Consider the following 20949-nt stretch of genomic DNA (forward strand, 5'->3'; position numbering starts at 1 on the left):
GGGCGCCCATCCCAAGTGCGGATTATCTGCAATACTTGTACATAGTTATTGTTAACTAATTCGGGTTATTGTTAAGGAGCCATCTCTAAGAGGCCCTTTCTGTTGTCATACTGTTAACTGGGTTTAGATCACAAGTTGTACGGTGTGATTGGTGTGGCTGGTATGAGTCTTACCCGGGATTCAAAATGCCTCCCTTATTGTGTATGCTCGTCCGGGCACAGTACCTAACTGGAGTCTGGAGGAGGGTCATAGGGGGAGGAGCCAGTGCACACCACCTGACCTAGTAAAGCTTTACTTTTTTGTGCCCTGTCTCCTGCGGAGCCGCTATTCCCCATGGTCCTTTCAGGAACCCCAGCATCCACTACGGACTCCGAGAAATAGAATTATCGGTAAGTAAATTCTTATTTTTGTTCAGCGTATATACATGGTAAGTGAGCCTGGTGTCCTGAAGAAGAGAGTCTTATTTTCGTTATTTTGAATTATTCAGAGCTTTATTCTCGGCCTTTCCCATTCTTTCTTCCAGTTCACAGCTCGCCAGAAAGTGTATAATATAGCCAATGAGCTGCTGCAGACAGAGAAAGCTTACGTGTCCCGATTACATCTCCTGGACCAGGTGAGGTCTTCTGTTAAAACACATTCAATATATCGTAGTGTTAGCTTTATTTACCTTTTATACAGAATTATATTCCTCCTTCCTCATACCTTTTATCTTAAATATTCTTATAGTATGTTTATCTAGGGGCTACATACCTTTTTTTTGTTATAAAATAATAGTGGGCAGTACGGATGGTGTAATGGTTAGCATTACTGCCTCACAGCACTGAGGTCATGGGTTCCATCCCCACCATGGCCCTAACTGTGTGGAGTTTGTATATTCTCCCCGTACTTGCGTGGGTTTTCTCCGGGTTCTCCGGTTTCCTCCCGCAATCCAAAAATATACTCGTAGGTGAATTGGCTCCCAACAAAATTAACCCTAGTGAATGTGTCTTTGTGTACATGTGATAGGGAATATAGATTGTAAGCTCCACTGGGGCAGGGACTGATATGAATGGGCAAGTATTCTCTGTAAAGCGCTGCGGAATATGTGTGCGCTATATAAATAACTGATAATAAATAATATATAGTGCTTCCTGTTCTTCCATATGTAATCTCTTTTAAAGTGGTCAGGAAAGGAGTAGAACGTCCTGTAGCCAATCAGATCATTTGAATGATCACAGGAGCACAGAATATGTCCGGAGACGTTTATCGGTCTTGTGGGAAGCAGCACACTGTCCATGGCTGTGACTGTGGGGGAGATGTACTACCCCTTGAAGAGAGATAAAGTACCCGCCAATCCGCACCTAATTGTCATGTTACAGACTGTTGCCCTTATTTATCAATGAGTGATAAATTTCACGATGAGTGATATATTGCACCAGCCAATCGGCTCCTAACTTCCATGTCACAGGCTGTGTTTGAAAAATGACAGGAGGTGATTGGCTGGTGAAATGTATCACTCACAGTGAAATTTATCACTCATTGATAAATAAGGGCATTTTTGTTAAAAAAAAATAGTCAGGAGCTGATTGGCTGGTACCTTATCTCTCTCCAAGGCTTAGTACATCTGCCCCTAAGTGATAAGTGGAGCTCCAAGTAGTGACGTCAGGCTACTGTCCAACTGATTTGAGATTCTGGGAACATTGAGGCATTAAACGTACCTGTATGTGAACGAAGGGGCATTGTCTCATCCACTGACCTTTCAATCACAGGTGTTCTGTGCTCGGCTCATGGAGGAAGCTGGCACCAAGGGCTCGTTTCCTATTGAAGTAGTTATGGGAATTTTCTCCAACATCTGCTCCATATATTGCTTCCATCAGCAGTTCCTGCTGCCTGAGCTGGAGAAACGAATGCAAGAGTGGTGAGTTGCCAGCATTGTCGATTGTGTATAGGCTTCTTTATGGATCCTTCAGGCAATGTGCCTGATATTGTAGCATGAATGCATAGTAGTGACCACAACCCTCACTGATCCCACCCTCAACATCTAGAAGACCACCGATAACTGCATTCACCACTGTGTGCAGCTCTCTTCCAACAGCACTAGCAGGGTACAATGCAACCTAACGGGATTCGTCTGCTCTGAGTAGGGTTAAATACCTGGATCTCATCCGATGTGGCCGAACACATGTGGCTGTTATCAGTTCATGTGTTTTTCTTATTTTGGCCACAGAGTCCTGGGAATTCGTTATTGAAGACTGCATTCTAGTCCTCTCCTTTTAATGCAGCTTATGGATAATTCTGCAGTGTCCACAGGGGTTGGGTATGGGTTACCGGCGGGCCAGCTCTTTACAGAGCATTATAAAATCATCAGGAAACTAGAGGACGCCACACGAACACAGAGAGAACATACAAACTCCACACATACAGTGGTCTTATGGGAATTGAACCCATGACTGCAGCGCTGAGACTTATTCGTATACCTATTAGAATGTATCTAGCCTTTGTTTCCCTGCTTTGTAGAAAGTTGATCTAGAAAACATATAAAATAATTAAACTGGGATGGACTTACACACAAATATGGCAGCGTGCAGCAAGGTTCTTTTTTCCCCAGAATAAAAACAACCCGTTCCGATAACAAGAAATTCATAATTTTTTTGCCGTTTGAAAATATTTTCGTGCTTTTCTCCACGGTGTGTAAAAGCTTGCATGTTTTACATTTAGGGACAGTAACCCTCGGATCGGGGACATCCTCCAGAAGTTGGCTCCATTCCTTAAAATGTACGGGGAGTATGTTAAGAACTTTGACCGAGCCATGGAGCTGCTGAACACATGGACCGAGCGCTCATCCCAGTTCAAGATCATCATCCAGGAAGTGCAGGTGAGGGCTCAAAATTATTTCCCAGAATCCTTTTCTGTCTGTGCAGGTAGCAATGCAGCAAAGCCCACTCCACAAGATCCATGGCTATCCATTGTGTGTATCTAGTCTGTTTGGTTCTCTGTGATCATTAATCACCATTGCAGCTTAAGGTAATGCTGTACGGTATATGCAGTCAGGGGTGGATTGGCCAAAGGGCCCACAGGGAAAATACCTGCTGGGCTGAAGTGCATTTGGGGGCAAGTTTTGTTTGTTGACATATGAGGGGTGGTACCGCCGCCATGGTTACACTGTATACCTCTGGTGCAGCCCATGTTAGGCCACTTCTACACGATTTTTTTCCAACGCCACTTTCAGTTCCCAATCTGCCCCTATATGCAGTAATGCAGGAGATATATTCCATTATGTGTGTGCACATTAAGGGTGGCCGGTTTCATTTTACCATCTAGTTCAGAAAACAAACTGAAGAACGAAGGGCAGTAAAAGGAAAGGAAGATGCAGGGCATCACCACACAAATATCAGTATTCTTAATAATAGTTCCCATCTACTGATGAGTCGGCTTCATGGGACCGTATCAAACAGTTCCCAGATGTCCATGCGTGCCGAAGTATTTATAAATACTGAAACAAGCAGTTAGCGGTAGACAGACAGACGTGACTTTTATTATCATTATAATGCCATCATGGTGATATACTGTGCATCATAGCCAGCAATGAGAAGCACTGTACTAATCAAGCTGGCTTATACCGAGATTTCTCTTTTTATTTTCCTATTTCATTTTGCACCCAGTAATTAGCAGATGCTGAGATTGGAGCGGGGAGAAGGAATGTTTGGCTCTGCAGTAAAGCAATTTAGAGTTTTCCGAGCTTCCTTTTAACCCATATAACCGCACAGCCGCAGGACAGGCTCCTCAATCAATCAGCCTCACACTGTGCAAATCCCTATTGACATTTTAGATGCTAATGAATTAAATGTCACCTGTAATTAGCTTAATGAAGAAACTCAGGAACAATTCTCAGAGTGACTTGTTTTGTAGAGGTGGGTGGGGTGGAATTCCTCGGGACCAACATTTATTTACTGTTCTGTCATTGTCATGGAGGGTGTGTTCCTGGCTTTCACCTGCGTTGGTCTCACCGACATTTTCTCTTATCTATAAAAAAGATATATCTAGTCTTCAAGTCATAACCAGGCACCCCAGCGGTCCAGGTTTTAGGTATGTCCATGGCATACTTGCCTACCTGACCCTCTCCATGAGGGAGAAAATGCTCTGTTCCTGGACTCTCCTGGTAATGTATGATTGCCATCACCTGTGGTGAAACCCCTTTCTTATCAATTAACTAGCTCACCACAGGTGATGGCAATCATACATTACCAGGAGAGTCCAGGAACAGAGCATTTTCTCCCTCATGGAGAGGGTCAGGTAGGCAAGTATGATCCATGGCTCACCACAGATGGTTGAATCAAATTGACTGAGGTGCTAATTAAGTCACCTGTGGCCAAGCATGGCTAATCTTCAAACCTGGAGCCTTGGGTTGCCTTGAGGACTGCGTTTGGGAACATCTGCTTTATGCAATAGAACCAGTGGTTCTCAACCACGGTCCTCAAGTACCCCCAACAGTTCATGTTTTCCAGGTCACCTAGCTGGTGCACAGGTGTATTCATTACTCACTGACACATTTTAAAAGACCCACAGGTGGAGCAAATTTTTTAACTTGCAATCCTGTAAGGAGACCTGGAAAACATGAACTGTTGGGGGTACTTGAGGACCGCGGTTGAGAACCACTGCAATAGACCGTTTGGTTCACAAGTGTCTCACTGCAACAAGGGTCAGCAATCATTTGCAATCGGCGTGCCGGCTAAAATCAAATTCATTTTACTATGCTAATCTATATTAAGTCAATATATAACTTAGATGATTAATGAATGAATAATGGGACAAAATAAACTGCAAATTTTAATGTACAGAAAAATATGAAATACAATTCAAACAATGCAACTATAAAGTGGGGGAAATAGTGAGAGCATGAAAGTCGGTAATACCTATACAGTCCTAGCTTATAGGTAAATTGGTCGACACAACAATGTTGGTAGTAGTGGTTGCTGACCCCTGCCTTACAGTGTGCTATTGTTACTTTGCACACAGAGGGGGGAATTCAAATGTTTGAAAAGTCGGTTGGGTGTCTTTTTTTTCCTGTCTATTAGAAAAAACAGACACTCAACTGACTTTTTAAACAATTGAATATCCCCCAGAAAGTCTGATTTTTATTGTGGAAAAAAACTGTCATTTCAGTTACAGTCTTATCCCGAAAAATCATAATTTGCATACATCAGGCATTCCCAACCACAGTCCTCAAGGCACACTTATAGGCCCTACACACATGCCGATATTCTGAAAGATATGAACGATCTCGTTCATAAATGAACGAGAACTCGTTCATATCTTTCAGTGTGGAGACTCCAGCGATGAACGATGTGCGGCCCCACGCTCGTTCATCGCTGATCTCCCGTCGGCTGTGCATGCAGGCCAATATGGACGATCTCGTCCATATTTGCCTGCACTTCAATGCAGCCGGGTGACGGGGGGAGTGAAGAAACTTCACTCCCCCCGTCACTGCCCCCCCGCCGCTGGGTCGCTCGTCGGCCGTATCCGCCGTCGGGCAGCTCGGCGGCGGGTCGGCCAGTGAGTAGGGCCCTTAACAGTGCAGGTTTTAGTGCTATCCAGGCTTGAGCACAGGTGACTTAATTAGCACCTCAGTTATTTTGATTTAACCATCTGTGCTGCAGCCTGGATATCACTAAAACCTGCACTGTTAGTGTGCCTTGAGGACCGTGGTTGGGAATGACTGGCATACATCATAGGTCTGCAAACTCGGTCCTCATTACCCTACACAGTGCATGTTTTGCAGGTAACCCAGCAGGTGCACAGGTGTATTAATTACTCACAGACACATTTTAAAAGCTCCGCAGGTGGAGTTCATTATTTCACTTGTTATTCTGTGAGGAAACCTGCAAAACATGCACTGTGTGGGATAATGAGGACCGAGTTTGCAGACCTATGGCATACATAGTAATGAGGTTGAAAAAGACAAATTGTCCATCAAGTTCAATCTGTATTATAATTACACAATTCTGCATGTAACTATAGTTTAACTATAATGACCCAGATGAAGTTATTATTTTATATATATATATATATATATATATATATATTTTTTTTTTTTTAAGTCTATCAACTATAAGTCGCGCTGTATCTAAAATTCTAAATGTATCTTAGATGCTGTATCATTGGATATCTTTTTTGCTTAGAAATTTATCTAATCCATTTTTACACTTACTGACTGAGACCACCATTACTACCTTCACTGGCAGAGAGTTCCAAATCCTTACTGCCCTTACTGTGAAGAAACCTTTCCTACGTTGGGCATGAAATAATCTCTCCTCTAACCTCAGTGGATGTCCGCGTGTCCGGTGTAGAGATTTTACAGTAAACAATTCGCCTTATAGCGCCATGTATTGTCCCTTTTATATATTTGTAAATATTAATATTGCCTCCACTTATAGGCCCTACACACTTAAAGATCTAACTGAATGATATGAACGTTCTCGTTCATATCGTTGGTCCCGGGTCGCTTATACATGCAGGCCAATATGGACAATCTTGTCCATAAGGATTAGCATGCACTGCTATGGAGCCAGGTGACAGGGTGAGTGAAGAAACTACACGGCCCCCGTCAACCTTCCCCCCCCTTCCCCCTCCGCCGGGTTGCCTGCCGGCCGTATTGGCTGTTGGGCACCTCGGCGGCACATCGCTGGGTGTGCAGGGCCCATTAGATGCCTCTTTTCTAGTGTAAACATATCTAACCTAGTAACCCTTTCCTCACAGTCCAGTGCCTCTAACCCCTTAATCAATGTTGTGGCTCGCCTCTGAACCCTTTCCAGTTCCAAGATATATTTATTATAGTGTGGTGCCCAGAACTGTACACAATATTCAAGGTGTGGCCGTACCAATGATTTATACAGTGGCAGGATTACACTCTCATCCCTTGTCTAAATACCCCGTTTTATGCATGCACAATGGCAATGTGCCAGTTTTTGCATGTGTTCTATGCAAACAATATTGCTACAGTAGCTTATATTCCTATAAAGCAACTTGCTTTTTAGGTTTGTCTATACACCTAGATGAAGCAGTACGTACAGATTATATAGTGCAGGTGTTCATACATTGTTTTCCTTTGTGTACCAGAGGGAGGAGGCGTGCGGTAACCTGACATTGCAACATCACATGCTGGAGCCTGTCCAGAGGATCCCACGTTATGAGTTGCTCCTGAAAGACTATCTGCTGAAATTATCCGAGGAGTCGGGAGACCGAAGGGATGCAGAGAGTAAGTTACACTATTGGGGGGGGAAATAAGCGGTGTGCATCACTTTACTGAATATCACTTCATATGGTACTCCTATCCCAGCATGCTTTGCTTGTCAATGGAGGCAGGTCATGCTAGGACATAGAATTCCACCGTTGAAAAACTAGCACAATTTACCTGCCTCTGATAAAGGCTAATGGCATAAAGACCTTTGTCACTTCCTCCTACTCTTCATCTGAGTTCTCGTTTACTTTATGGCTGTTGGCACAGGAACTGATTCGCCAATTAAATCCTATCCATGATTTACTTCAGTTAAGCGGGAAGTGTCCTCTATCTAAATATTATGTACAATCTTTTGTCAGACACTGAAAGCTTATGGCTTTGTGTAGGCCTGAGTTATTTTGGAAGTTTACCTCAAGAAAGATCTATAGGATGATTGTAGTCAGTATAATGCTCCTCTGCATACCAGGCATGTGTTCGCAACTCCGTCTCCGGACTCCAGGTCGACACCAATTGGTCGACACCTGAAATAGGTCGACACAGACATTAGATCGACATGGACAATGTCGACATGGAAAAAGGTCAATATGAGTTTTCACTTTTTTTACTTCATTTGTTTGAACTTTTTCATACTTTGCGATCCACGTGGACTACAATTGGGAACGGTAACCTGTGCTGAGCACAGCGAGGCACCTTGCCTGAAGTTCGCTCACCATGTGAGGGGACACGGTGCACTAATTGGGGTTCCCGGTCACATTACGGAGAAAACAACACCAAAAAAACATAAAAAACTCATGTCGACCTATTTTCCTTGTCGACCTAAGCGGTGTCGACATAAGTGGTGTCAACCTAATTGGTGTCGACCCTGAGTCCCAGACTCGTTTGCAATCTGGTTTTATATTCATTTATGTATAACCACACTGCCCCCTGGTGGCTGCAGAGCAGTTACCCCAGATTGATCTGTACCATCAAAAGCCTAATATCCATTCTTAGTGAAAACTTAAGGCCAGTACAGACCGCTCAGCACACATCTCTTCCCCCCGCTCAGCACGGCGCGATGTGCTGTGCGAGGTGGTGGTGGGTGGGTGGGGGAGGGATGACGGGGGGCCACTCACTTCACACAGCACTCAAGTGAGCGACCCGCTAGATTGAGCCTGCATGCAGGCTCAATCTAGCACCGGCGATAGCGATGTGCGGGGCTGCGCATCGCTATCTCTGGGGGGCATACACACGAGAGATCCGTGCTTAAAATCTAAGCAATCTAGTCTGTGTACCCCCCTTAAGGATTGAAAGTTTGATATTCCAAGTTGTAGGAAAAGTCATAATGACTTTAGTGTCCAGAAAAAAACACAGATTTACCATTTTACAGATCTGTGATTTCTCAGCTGTATACATTTAGAACGCAGTATATGTTTATCTGAATTCACAACACAATATTGCTTAATGAAAAGGCCTTATATGTCCTGCCCTCAGGAGGTCCAGGATTCAATACTGGATCTTGGAAATGCCTGACAGCCATGATTGTCTCTGGTATGACGATGGGCAGCTACACACTAAGCGATTTATCAAACTAACAAATGGCGCAATTCTTATGTCAGCGGAGGGTCCTAATATCGGCAGCACATACTAAGGGATTTTTTTTTTAAGCTACGGTGGTTTTGCCACATCACACTGAATTAGCACCAACAAGTAGGATGAGGTAATCAGGATAAATCGTAGGAGATATGGCAGATTATTGAGAATGGACACTCAGGACCTTTTGCCAATATCTTCTGCCAAGTCTGGCCGATTCGATAGTGGAAACCGAGCGCTTCTGGACTGTTTCATTGGCATTTGGCCAAAATGATCATGCTTACACACCACCCAAAGAACTGCCCAATCACCCAATGATTGCCAAATCTGCCCAATACTTCTGTAATGGGCCTGATTCAGATGTGGGTGGAGTTGCTGTCACTTCCTTGGAAGCTGTATGGTGATGCAGCAGGAGGGATCTATTACATGCAGATGCCTCCTGCTGCAGTAGTGGTCCGACCTGCGTCCTAGGATCCAGCATCGGATCACTTGCACATCATCAGGCGGCTTATGGCACTTATGGTGCCGCGTATCGCAGGGGGCAGGAAATTTCCATAAATCAGAGATATATATATATACACCGACCATACCGTGAAGCTTCTGTAAAAGCAACACATCAAACATAGGCCATGCTGACTGTGGGATATATCACATTTGGATGTGCGTAACTTATTGTCAGGGCTGTCAGGAACCCAGAACACGTTTTATAGGACCCTAAACAATCTTTCTGCTTGCAGAGTCTTTGGATTTGATTGCGACAGCGGCTGAGCACTCTAATGCAGCTATAAGGAAAATGGTGAGTGCTCCCTAGGCTCTTCCTCTGCTAGGGGCAGGTTTATCAACCCTTCTTTAGAAGTAGTGGAGGTGTTGCCTACAGCAACCAATCAGATTCTAGCGTAGAATGTACGATAAATGATCGCTAGAAGCTGAGGCAACATCTCCACTTGTCCACTTACAAAGATTTGGTAAATCTCTGTTACTTATTGTGCACTTGTTCCCTTTCTCTCATCTGCCCTGAAGCTCCAGCTCTCACATCTCCTCTTCCCATTCCCCAGGAGCGGATGCACAAGCTTCTGAAAGTGTATGAACTCTTAGGCGGTGAGGAAGATATCGTGAGCCCTACTAACGAGCTGATAAAAGAGGGACACATTCTGAAACTGTCGGCAAAGAATGGGACCACCCAGGACAGATACCTCATACTGGTGAGCAGCCCACCACCACCACTGCATAATCACTGAAGGAACACCATGGACCTTGAAACTTTTGTCTGGGATATGTCACATCTCTCTCTCTCTCTCTCTCTCGTTTTTGTCACATTTAAGTCAAAGCTGAAATCCAAATAGTTTTATGGAAAATAGCTCATTGAGTGTGGGCCCTGCCTATTCTAATGAATGATTAATGATAGCATGGCCTACAGTGATGAACCAGTAAGGCATGATGAGGTCCATGGTATGACCTTGACAATACAATGTACAAGAGGGAATCTGTGAAGTTAAGGGAATACCTGAAATTAGATTATCAGAACTTGAAGGAGTGAATGAGTTTCTTAACCTATAGAGTGACCCCTATCCTAGAGTAGATGTGGGCGCTTGTATGGCGGGTGCACTGACAAGACCAGTAAAATGGGTGAGAGATTCCTGGTGAGAGACTGCAATGGGACTAGTGATTAACTAGGAGAGAAATATCACTGACTGCTTGGAAATCAGGATAACACAACTGGGCAGCTAAACTGTTTATATGACGTTTGGTATGATTCAGAGCCACAGGCAATGCCGGTAACTGCGCAGACATGAAAACCTCTACATTGTGCAATGCGTATGCATCGCGATGGTGTGCCTCCAAATACCCAATACCGAATCAGGCACAGACACTAAGAACTGTTTAGGGCATGTATGCGGCATTTCTGGGAGGTGGCTAATAATGCCTGCAATAGTGGCCCATCTCACAGGCGTTACATGGGAGTGCCATGGGACATGTCACGGAAAGCGTAGAGACTCTCAGCCGCCTCACATAGGACGGAAGCTCCCCCACTGGCAACAATGCAACATGCATAGTGTCTCAGTCCTTGCACGCTGTTACACAGGGTAAGGGTTTCGTAGCGGCATTGGTGTACTGCCACAAATACGACTGTGTACATCTCTGAATCAGGCCAATTAACTCCTTAATTGAGTCTACAATATTGCCATAGCTTCTTCAAGGCAAATATGGAAGCCTTTGGCAGACCAAGACCGTCGCCAGATGTCCTGTGCTGCATATCTGTACTCTTATATTCACCTAAGAAGGATTGTTGTACCTTTTATACCTGGGGGATATTCAATTCCCGCCGATGAAGCTTCGGGTGATATTTCTTGATGCTTCATCATTGTTTTTTTCACCTGGAAAAAACATCTTTTTCACCCGAAAACACACAGGTTCAGCAAAACCTGTGTGTTTTCGGTAGAAACAGCCCCGGTTTCGGGTGAAAATGGGGCTGCTATCGGGGATCGATAACGTGCCGGTTTATCGGGGAAAATTAGATAGCCCTCTCAGCGATACTTTTACATCCGCAGTCGCTGCGGGTAATTGAATATCCCCCTTAGTGTTACATCAGCTTTTTATTCATCTTTATGCCAGAAATAAAATACATTTTAGATTAGCGTCTCCTCCGTCAGTACAGAATAGTAGTTGCGATGTAACAGATACCCAGTCTACGTGTCCTGTAGTAATGATGTTCCTCTGTTCACAGTTCAATGACCGCTTACTGTACTGCGTCCCGAAGCTGCGTCTGATTGGTCAGAAATACAGCGTGAGAGCCAGGATTGATGTGGAGGGGATGGAGGTGAGAGTACACAGTAACCTTCCTCTGGATGCGGGACACGTTATTATACGCAGTTCTGCTCAACTGTCCTCTTTCTCCTTTCCTTAGCTGAAGCACAGCAGCAGCCCCAATCTGATCAGGACATTCCTAGTGTCTGGGAAACAGCGATCCCTGGAGCTCCAAGCCAGGTACTAGCAGACCACCAAGATGGAGACCGTAATGCCAACCAGAATGTATTGTGTTAATGGTGAAGCCTAATTACTGTATACAGTAGAATACTCATGGTCTGTGTGATTGCACTCGGACAGGAACTGGACACTGGAGCAACCCTTGCTACAGATCAATAACTCTTAGATTATATTATCCAGACATGGGTGATCGGAGTTAATTTGGAGAAGAATATCCCACACCAGAACTAATTATAATTAATGAAATACAAGGGATTATATGTTTTGATTTCTATTGTGCATAATTCCACATATATTAGAACATTGGTGCTACCCACTGATTCAAAAAATAGACATGAAACAACTCGTGACAGGAATCAGTTTGTCAAGGTGCACTCTATCCATTCACATATATTATGTGTGTCTTAAAGAATTTGATTTTATTGTATTTATTTCAAAACTGAAATACCAATACCCACATGGAATATATTCTTTTATTCGTAATCCCACATATGATATTATTATGACGCAAATATGAGGTCATACAAAGCGAAATATTAAAAACAATAAAGAAATAGAAAAACGTGATGAGAAAAGTTTTTTAGACAAATTTTTGTCTGTGTGAAAAAAGAATAAATTTAAAACCAAATCGTGCGCCGTCTCTTATTTTTATATATGAATATAATACTCCTTTGTTGAGTTCTAGCGTTCTTATGCTCCAATGTTTTTGTATATTTTCAGAAGTGCCAGCATTATGTTCTATTACTTAATTCTCCTCACTTATGAAGTATATTTTGCATGCCAATAAATATATGAGTACAAATGATGATGATGACTGTGCATGTGCTAGAGTGTTTTATTCTCTAGACTTGTCAATGCACTATGTTGCCCTTTGAATGGAAACATTAGCTAGTTATTTCTAGCCATGTATCCATTTATCAATCAAACACATATGTATCTTATTCTCCCAGTCAGACACTAATGGGCCCTACACACTGGCCGACTTCACTGCACGATATGAACGATCTCGTTCATTAACGAACGAGATAACGTTCATATCGTGCAGTGTGGAGTCACCAGCGATAAACGATGCGCGGCCCCGCGCTCGTTCATCGCTGGTGACAGGTCGGCTGTGCATGCAGGCCAATATGGACGAGATTGTCCATATTTGCCTGCACGTCTATGGAGCCGGGTGACGGGGGGAGTGAAGAAACTTCACTCCCCCCGTCACTGCCCCCCCCCCCCCCCGTCGGGCAGCTCGGCGGCGGATCGGCCAATGTGTAAGGCCTGTAACACAGAACAGTTTAGAAATGATCTATCTATATTTGGTTATAAGTGTATCTATTGTTATGACACACTAGAAATAGGAAGGTGTTCTTTTAAATGATATTGTGTTCCCGTGAACAGGGTATAGACACGCTTCAAAACATTTAATTAAATCAGTGCTGTGCAGGGTGGTAATCCAGATATATTTCTGTACATTTGCACACATATTTAATCAGTGTGTTCCATGTCTGTACTGTCAAAATTATTTCATGGCTAATATAAATTATTGGCATATGCACATTGTCAGATGCCTTGAAACAAACAGTACCGGTATATTTCTCTCCAGCATATGTTATTTCCCTTTGGGCTATTCAGTCAAGCTATAAGCCATGAAATGCTGGTTTACATTCAGTGATTGCTCTATCACATTATATCAAGAGACTGATAAGAAAATCAATTATATGTGAAACTCGGCTATTGACCACCAGTATATCAAGCCAGAGTGCATTAATTACTATATATTTTTCTGTCACTCCCTATCTGATAGGTGATGGCAGGACCACCCTGCTTGTAACAACAATCTACTAGCCATCCATTATGTTAATTCCACATTAATATTAATCTGTGCAGCATGTACTATATATAGTGCAGTCGTAATGATTACTGACTGCTGATGTAATTTGCTGGTACATATTTGATAGTTAGTGGCCCGCTGCTACCCCGTGTCTAATAAGCAACAGCGGGACCACCCTGCATCTAACACTGATCCACCAGCAGCCCACTATATTGTTATGCATTTACAAATGCATGTGTGACTTACATAATATACAGTACATTGGTAAACACTTTAGGAGCTATTGAACATGGTACAGTAGTGTTGGCGGCACACAGCTACACCAATACGCATTTCGCTCTATATTAGAGCTTCCCCCGAGGAACACACTGATTAAATATGCGTGCAAATGTACAGAAATATATCTGATTACCACCCTGCACAGCACTGATTTAATTAAATGTTTTGAAGCGTGTCTATGCAGGTTGAGTATCCCTTATCCAAAATGCTTGAGACTAGAAGTATTTTGGATATCGGATTTTTCCGTATTTTGGAATAATTGCATACCATAATGAGATATCATGGTGATTGGACCTAGAGCTAAGCACAGAATTTATGTTTCATATACACCTTATACACACAGCCTGAAGGTCATTTTAGCCAATATTTTTTATAACTTTGTACATTAAACAAAGTGTGAATACATTCACACAATTCATTTATGTTTCATATAAACCTTATACTCACAGCCTGAAGGTCATTTAATACAATATTTTTAATAACTTTGTGTATTAAACAAAGTTTGTGTACATTGAGTCTTCAAAAAACAAAGGTTTCACTATCTCACTCTCACTCAAAAAATTTCGTATTTCGGAATATTTGGATATGGGATACTCAACCTGTACCCTGTTCACAGGAACACAATATAATTTACAAGGACACCTTCCTATTTATAGTGTGTCATAACAATAGATACACTTATAACCAAATATAGATAGATAATTTCTAAACTGTTTTGTGTTAGTGTCTGACTGGGAGAGTAGGATACATATGTGTTTGATTGATAAATGGATACATGGCTAGAAATAACTAGCTAATGTTTCCATTCAAAGGGCAACATAGTGCATTGACAAGTCTAGAGAATAAAACACTCTAGCACGTGCACAGTCATCATCATTAGTACTCATATATATTTATTGGCATGCAAAAGATACTTCATAAGTGAGGAGAATTAAGTAATAGAACATAATGCTGGCACTTCTGAAAATATACACAAACATTGGAGCATAAGAACGCTAGAACTCAACAAAGGAGTATTATATTCATATATAAGAAAAAGAGACGGCGCACGATTTGGTTTTAAATGTATTATTTTTTCAAAAATTGGTCTAAAAAACTTTTTTCATCACGTTTTTCTCTATCGTCCTAGTGGATGCTGGGGTTCCTGAAAGGACCATGGGGAATAGCGGCTCCGCAGGAGACAGGGCACAAAAGTAAAGCTTTCCGATCAGGTGGTGTGCACTGGCTCCTCCCCCTATGACCCTCCTCCAAGCCTCAGTTAGATTTTTGTGCCCGGCCGAGAAGGGTGCAATCTAGGTGGCTCTCCTAAAGAGCTGCTTAGAAAAAGTTTAGCTTAGGTTTTTTATTTTACAGTGAGTCCTGCTGGCAACAGGATCACTGCAACGAGGGACTTAGGGGAGAAGAAGTGAACTCACCTGCGTGCAGGATGGATTGGCTTCTTGGCTACTGGACATCAGCTCCAGAGGGACGATCACAGGTACAGCCTGGATGGTCACCGGAGCCTTGCCGCCGGCCCCCTTGCAGATGCTGAAGTAAGAAGAGGTCCAGAATCGGCGGCAGAAGACTCCTCAGTCTTCTAAAGGTAGCGCACAGCACTGCAGCTGTGCGCCATTTTCCTCTCAGCACACTTCACACGGCAGTCACTGAGGGTGCAGGGCGCTGGGAGGGGGGCGCCCTGGGAGGCAAATGAATACCTATTTTGGCTAAAAATACCTCACATATAGCCTCCGGAGGCTATATGGAGATATTTAACCCCTGCCAGAATCCGTTAAGAGCGGGAGACGAGGCCGCCGAAAAAGGGGCGGGGCCTATCTCCTCAGCACACAGCGCCATTTTCCCTCACAGAAAGGCTGGAGGGAAGGCTCCCAGGCTCTCCCCTGCACTGCACTACAGAAACAGGGTTAAAACAGAGAGGGGGGGCACTAATTTGGCGTTAGAAATATATAAAAAAGATGCTATAAGGGAAAACACTTATATAAGGTTGTCCCTATATAATTATAGCGTTTTTGGTGTGTGCTGGCAAACTCTCCCTCTGTCTCTCCAAAGGGCTAGTGGGTCCTGTCCTCTATCAGAGCATTCCCTGTGTGTGTGCTGTGTGTCGGTACGTGTGTGTCGACATGTAGGAGGACGATGTTGGTGAGGAGGCGGAGCAATTGCCTGTAATGGTGATGTCACTCTCTAGGGAGTCGACACCGGAATGGATGGCTTATTTAGGGAATTACGTGATAATGTCAACACGCTGCAAGGTCGGTTGACGACATGAGACGGCCGACAAACAATTAGTACCGGTCCAGACGTCTCAAAAACACCGTCAGGGGTTTTAAAACGCCCGTTTACTTTAGTCGGTCGACACAGACAGGGACACTGAATCCAGTGTCGACGGTGAATAAACAAACGTATTCCTTATTAGGGCCACACGTTAAAGGCAATGAAGGAGGTGTTACATATTTCTGATACTACAAGTACCACAAAAGAGGGTATTATGTGGGATGTGAAAAAACTACCATAGTTTTTCCTGAATCAGATAAATTAAATAAAGTGTGTGATGATGCGTGGGTTCCCCCCGATAGAAAATTATGGGCGGTATACCCTTTCCCGCCAGAAGTTAGGGCGCGTTGGGAAACACCCCTTAGGGTGGATAAGGCGCTCACACGCTTATCAAAACAAGTGGCGGTACCGTCTATAGATAGGGCCGTCCTCAAGGACCAGCTGACAGGAGGCTGGAAAATATCATAAAAAGTATATACACACATACTGGTGTTATACTGCGACCAGCGATCGCCTCAGCCTGGATGTGCAGAGCTGGGGTGGCTTGGTCGGATTCCCTGACTAAAAATATTGATACCCTTGACAGGGACAGTATTTTATTGACTATAGAGCATTTAAAGGATGCATTTCTATATATGCGAGATGCACAGAGGGATATTTGCACTCTGGCATCAAGAGTAAATGCGATGTCCATAACTGCCAGAAGATGTTATGGACACGACAGTGGTCAGGTGATGCAGATTCCAAACGGCACAAAGGTGTATTGCCGTATAAAGGAAGAGGAGTTATTTGGGGTCGGTCCATCGGACCTGGTGGCCACGGCAACTGCTGGAAAATCCACCGTTTTTACCCTAAGTCACATCTCTGCAGAAAAAGACACCGTCTTTTCAGCCTCAGTCCTTTCGTCCCTATAAGATCATATCTGCCCAGGGATAGAGGAAAGGGAAGAAGACTGCAGCAGGCAGCCCATTCCCAGGAACAGAAGCGTTCCACCGCTTCTGACAAGTTCTCAGCATGGCGCTGAGACCGTACAGGACCCCTGGATCCTACAAGTAGTATCCCAGGGGTACAGATTGGAATGTCGAGACGTTTCCCCTTCGCAGGCTCCTGAAGTCTGCTTTACCAAGGTCTCCCTCCGACAAGGAGGCAGTATGGGAAAAAATTCACAAGCTGTATTCCCAGCAGGTGATAATTAAATTACCCCTCCTACTACAAGAAAAGGGGTATTATTCCACACTATATTGTGGTACTGAAGCCAGAAGGCTAGGTGAGACTTATTCTAAAAAATTTTTTGAACACTTACAAAGGTTCAAATCAAGATGGAGTCACTCAGAGCAGTGATAACGAACCAGGAAGAAGGGGACTATATAGTGTCCCGGGACATCAGGGATGCTTACCTCTATGTCCCAAATTTGCCCTTCTCACTAAGGGTACCTCAGGTTCGTGGTGCAGAACTGTCACTATCAGTTTCAGACGCTGCCGTTTGGATTGTCCACGGCACCCCGGGTCTTTACCAAGGTAATGGCCGAAATGATGATTCTTCTTCGAAGAAAAGGCGTCTTAATTATCCCTTACTTGGACGATCTCCTGATAAGGGCATAGTCCAGGGAACAGTTGGAGGTCGGAGTAGCACTATCTCGGATACTGCTACAACAGCACGGGTGGATTCTAAATATTCCAAAATCGCAGCTGATCCCGACGACACGTCTGCTGTGCCTAGGGATGATTCTGGACACAGTCCAGAAAAAGGTGTTTCTCCCGGAAGAGAAAGCCAGGGAGTTATCCGAGCTAGTCAGGAACCTCCTAAAAACAGTGCATCATTGCACAAGGGTCCTGGTAAAAATGGTGGCTTTCTACGAAGCAATTCCATTCGGCAGATTTCACGCAAGAACTTTTCAGTGGGATCTGCTGGACAAATGGTCCGGATCGCATCTTCAGATGCATCAGCGGATAACCCTATATCCAAGGACAAGGGTGTCTCTCCTGTGGTGGTTATAGAGTGCTCATCTTCTAGAGGGCCGCAGATTCGGCATTCAGGATTGGATGCTGGTGACCACGGAGCCCAGCCCGAGAGGCTGGGGAGCAGTCACACAAGGAAAAAATTTCCAGGGAGTGTGATCAAGTCTGGAGACTTTTCTCCACATAAATATACTGGAGCTAAGGGTAAATTTATAATGCTCTAAGCTTAGCAAGACCTCTGCTTCAAGGTCAGCCGGTATTGATCCAGTGGGAAAAACATCACGGCAGTCGCTCACGTAAACAGACAGGGCGACACAAGAAGCAGGAGGGCAATGGCAAAAACTGCAAGGACTTTTTCGCTGGGTGGAAAATCATGTGATAGCACTGTCAGCAGTGTTTCATCCCGGGAATGGAAACTGGGAAGCAGACTTCCTCAGCAGGCACGACCTCCACCCGGGAGAGTGGAAACTTCATCGGGAAGTTTTTTCCACATGATTGTAAACCGTTGGGAAATACCAAAGGTGGACATGATGGCGTCCCGTCTGAACAAAAAACGGGACAGGTATTGCGCCAGGTCAAGAGACCCTCAGGCAATAGCTGTGGACGTTCTGGTAACACCGTGGGTGTACCAGTCGGTGTATGTGTTCCCTCCTCTGCTTCTCATACCTAAGGTGCTGAGAATTATAAGACGTAGAGGAGTAAGAACTATACTCATGGCTCCGGATTGGCCAAGAAGGACTTGGTACCCGGAACTTCAAGAGATGCTTACAGAGGTCTTATGGCCTCTGCCGCTAAGAAGGGACTTGCTTCAGCAAGTACCATGTCTGTTCCAAGACTTACCGCAGCTGCGTTTGTCGGCATGGCGGTGGAAAGCCGGATCCTAAGGGAAAAAGGCATTCCGGAAGAGGTCATTCCTACCCTGGTCAAAGCCAGAAAGGAGGTGACCGCACAACATTATCACCACATGTGGCGAAAATATGTTGCGTGGTGTGAGGCCAGGAAGGCCCCACAAAGAAATTTCAACTCGGTCGTTTCCTGCATTTCCTGCAAACAGGAGTGTCTATGGGCCTCAAATTGGGGTCCATTAAGGTTCAAATTTCGGCCCTGTCGATTTCCTTCCAGAAAGAATTGGCTTCAGTTCCTGAAGTCCAGAAGTTTGTCAAGGGAGTATTGCATATACAACCCCCTTTTGTGCCTCCAGTGGCACTGTGGGATCTCAACGTAGTTCTGGGATTCCTCAAATCACATTGGTTTAAAACCAGTCAAATCTGTGGATTTGAAGCATCTCACATGAAAAGTGACCATGCTCTTGGCCCTGGCCTGGACCAGGCAAGTGTCAAATTGGTGGTTTTTTCTCAAAAAAGCCCATATCTGTTTGTCCATTCGGACAGGGCAGAGCTGCGGACTCGTCCCCAGTTCTCTCCCTAAGGTGGTGTCAGTGTTTCACCTGAACCAGCTTATTGTGGTGCCTTGCACCTACTAGGGACTTGGAGGACTCCAAGTTGCTAGATGTTGTCAGGGCCCTGAAAATATGTTCCAGGACGGCTGGAGTCAGGAAAACTGACTTGCTGTTATCCTGTATGCACCCAACAAACTGGGTGCTCTTGCTTCTAAGCAGACTATTGCTAGTTGGATGTGTAATACAATTCAGCTTGCACATTCTGTGGCAGGCCTGCCACAGCCAAAATATGTAAATGCCCATTCCACAAGGAAGGTGGGCTCATCTTGGGCGGCTGCCCGAGGGGTCTCGGCTTTACAACTTTGCCGAGCAGCTACTTGGTCAGGGGCAAACACGTTTGCTAAATTCTACAAATTTGATACCCTGGCTAAGGAGGACCTGGAGTTCTCTCATTCGGTGCTGCAGAGTCATCCGCACTCTCCCGCCCGTTTGGGAGCTTTGGTATAATCCCCATGGTCCTTTCAGGAACCCCAGCATCCACTAGGACGATAGAGAAAATAAGAATTTACTTACCGATAATTCTATTTCTCGGAGTCCGTAGTGGATGCTGGGCGCCCATCCCAAGTGCGGATTATCTGCATTACTTGTACATAGTTACAAAAATCGGGTTATTATTGTTGTGAGCCATCTTTTCAGAGGCTCCGCTGTTATCATACTGTTAACTGGGTTTAGATCACAAGTTGTACGGTGTGATTGGTGTGGCTGGTATGAGTCTTACCCGGGATTCAAAATTCCTCCCTTATTGTGTACGCTCGTCCGGGCACAGTACCTAACTGGCTTGGAGGAGGGTCATAGGGGGAGGAGCCAGTGCACACCACCTGATCGGAAAGCTTTACTTTTGTGCCCTGTCTCCTGCGGAGCCGCTATTCCCCATGGTCCTTTCAGGAACCCCAGCATCCACTACGGACTCCGAGAAATAGAATTATCGGTAAGTAAATTCTTATTTTCTATTTCTTTATTGTTTTTAACATTTTGCTTTGTATGACCTCATATTTGGTTCATAATAATATCACATGTGGGATTACGGATAAAAGAATATATTCCACGTGGGTATTGGTATTTCAATTTTGAAACATGTACTAAGTAATAAATAAATATAATAAAATCAAATTCTTTAAGACACACATAATATATGTGAATGGATAGAGTGCACCTTGACAAACTGATTCCTGTCACGAGTTGTTTCATGATTTGAGTTAATGTCATGATCTGTCAGGCCAGTGGCGGTGTAGTTGCCACATGGTCGGGTGCTACCGCGGCCGTGCAGTCAATGTGCTGTTACCGCTATCCTGCCGTCTCTTTAGAAGTAACCCCATTATCAGTACAGTAGTACACCTATAGCTGCATTTCCCAACTTGTCCACACACTGCAATATGGGCAGTTAGCCCAACAGCA

The 20949-nt window shown here is 44.3% G+C and overlaps 1 protein-coding gene and 1 long non-coding RNA gene across 3 annotated transcripts in view; one reads left to right on the forward strand and one right to left on the reverse strand.

Annotated features, from left to right (window-relative positions):
* Positions 1-503: 503 nt before the first annotated feature.
* LOC134988307 (uncharacterized) lies at positions 504-2707 on the reverse strand. Its single transcript, XR_010193798.1, has 3 exons — positions 2546-2707; positions 1736-1874; positions 504-623 (listed from the first exon to the last, which is right to left on the reverse strand). It is a non-coding gene; the product is annotated as an uncharacterized LOC134988307 (long non-coding RNA).
* The window catches only part of LOC134988306 (FYVE, RhoGEF and PH domain-containing protein 1-like), a 29405-nt gene continuing 8986 nt past the window's right edge, over positions 531-20949 (forward strand). Inside the window, exons 1-8 of one of the 2 annotated variants that reach the window (XM_063950534.1) lie at positions 531-613; positions 1749-1897; positions 2698-2854; positions 7096-7234; positions 9523-9581; positions 9841-9987; positions 11511-11603; positions 11691-11770. In XM_063950534.1, coding sequence (XP_063806604.1) covers positions 1767-1897; positions 2698-2854; positions 7096-7234; positions 9523-9581; positions 9841-9987; positions 11511-11603; positions 11691-11770 — 806 coding nt within the window. In that variant the 5' untranslated portion in view covers positions 531-613; positions 1749-1766. Of the gene's footprint in view, positions 614-1748; positions 1898-2697; positions 2855-2907; positions 3004-7095; positions 7235-9522; positions 9582-9840; positions 9988-11510; positions 11604-11690; positions 11771-20949 lie in introns of those variants that run through there. The other variant, XM_063950535.1, reaches the window with a different exon arrangement.

This window comes from Pseudophryne corroboree, unplaced genomic scaffold, assembly GCF_028390025.1.
Source record: "Pseudophryne corroboree isolate aPseCor3 unplaced genomic scaffold, aPseCor3.hap2 scaffold_1036, whole genome shotgun sequence".
NCBI lineage: Eukaryota > Metazoa > Chordata > Amphibia > Anura > Myobatrachidae > Pseudophryne > Pseudophryne corroboree.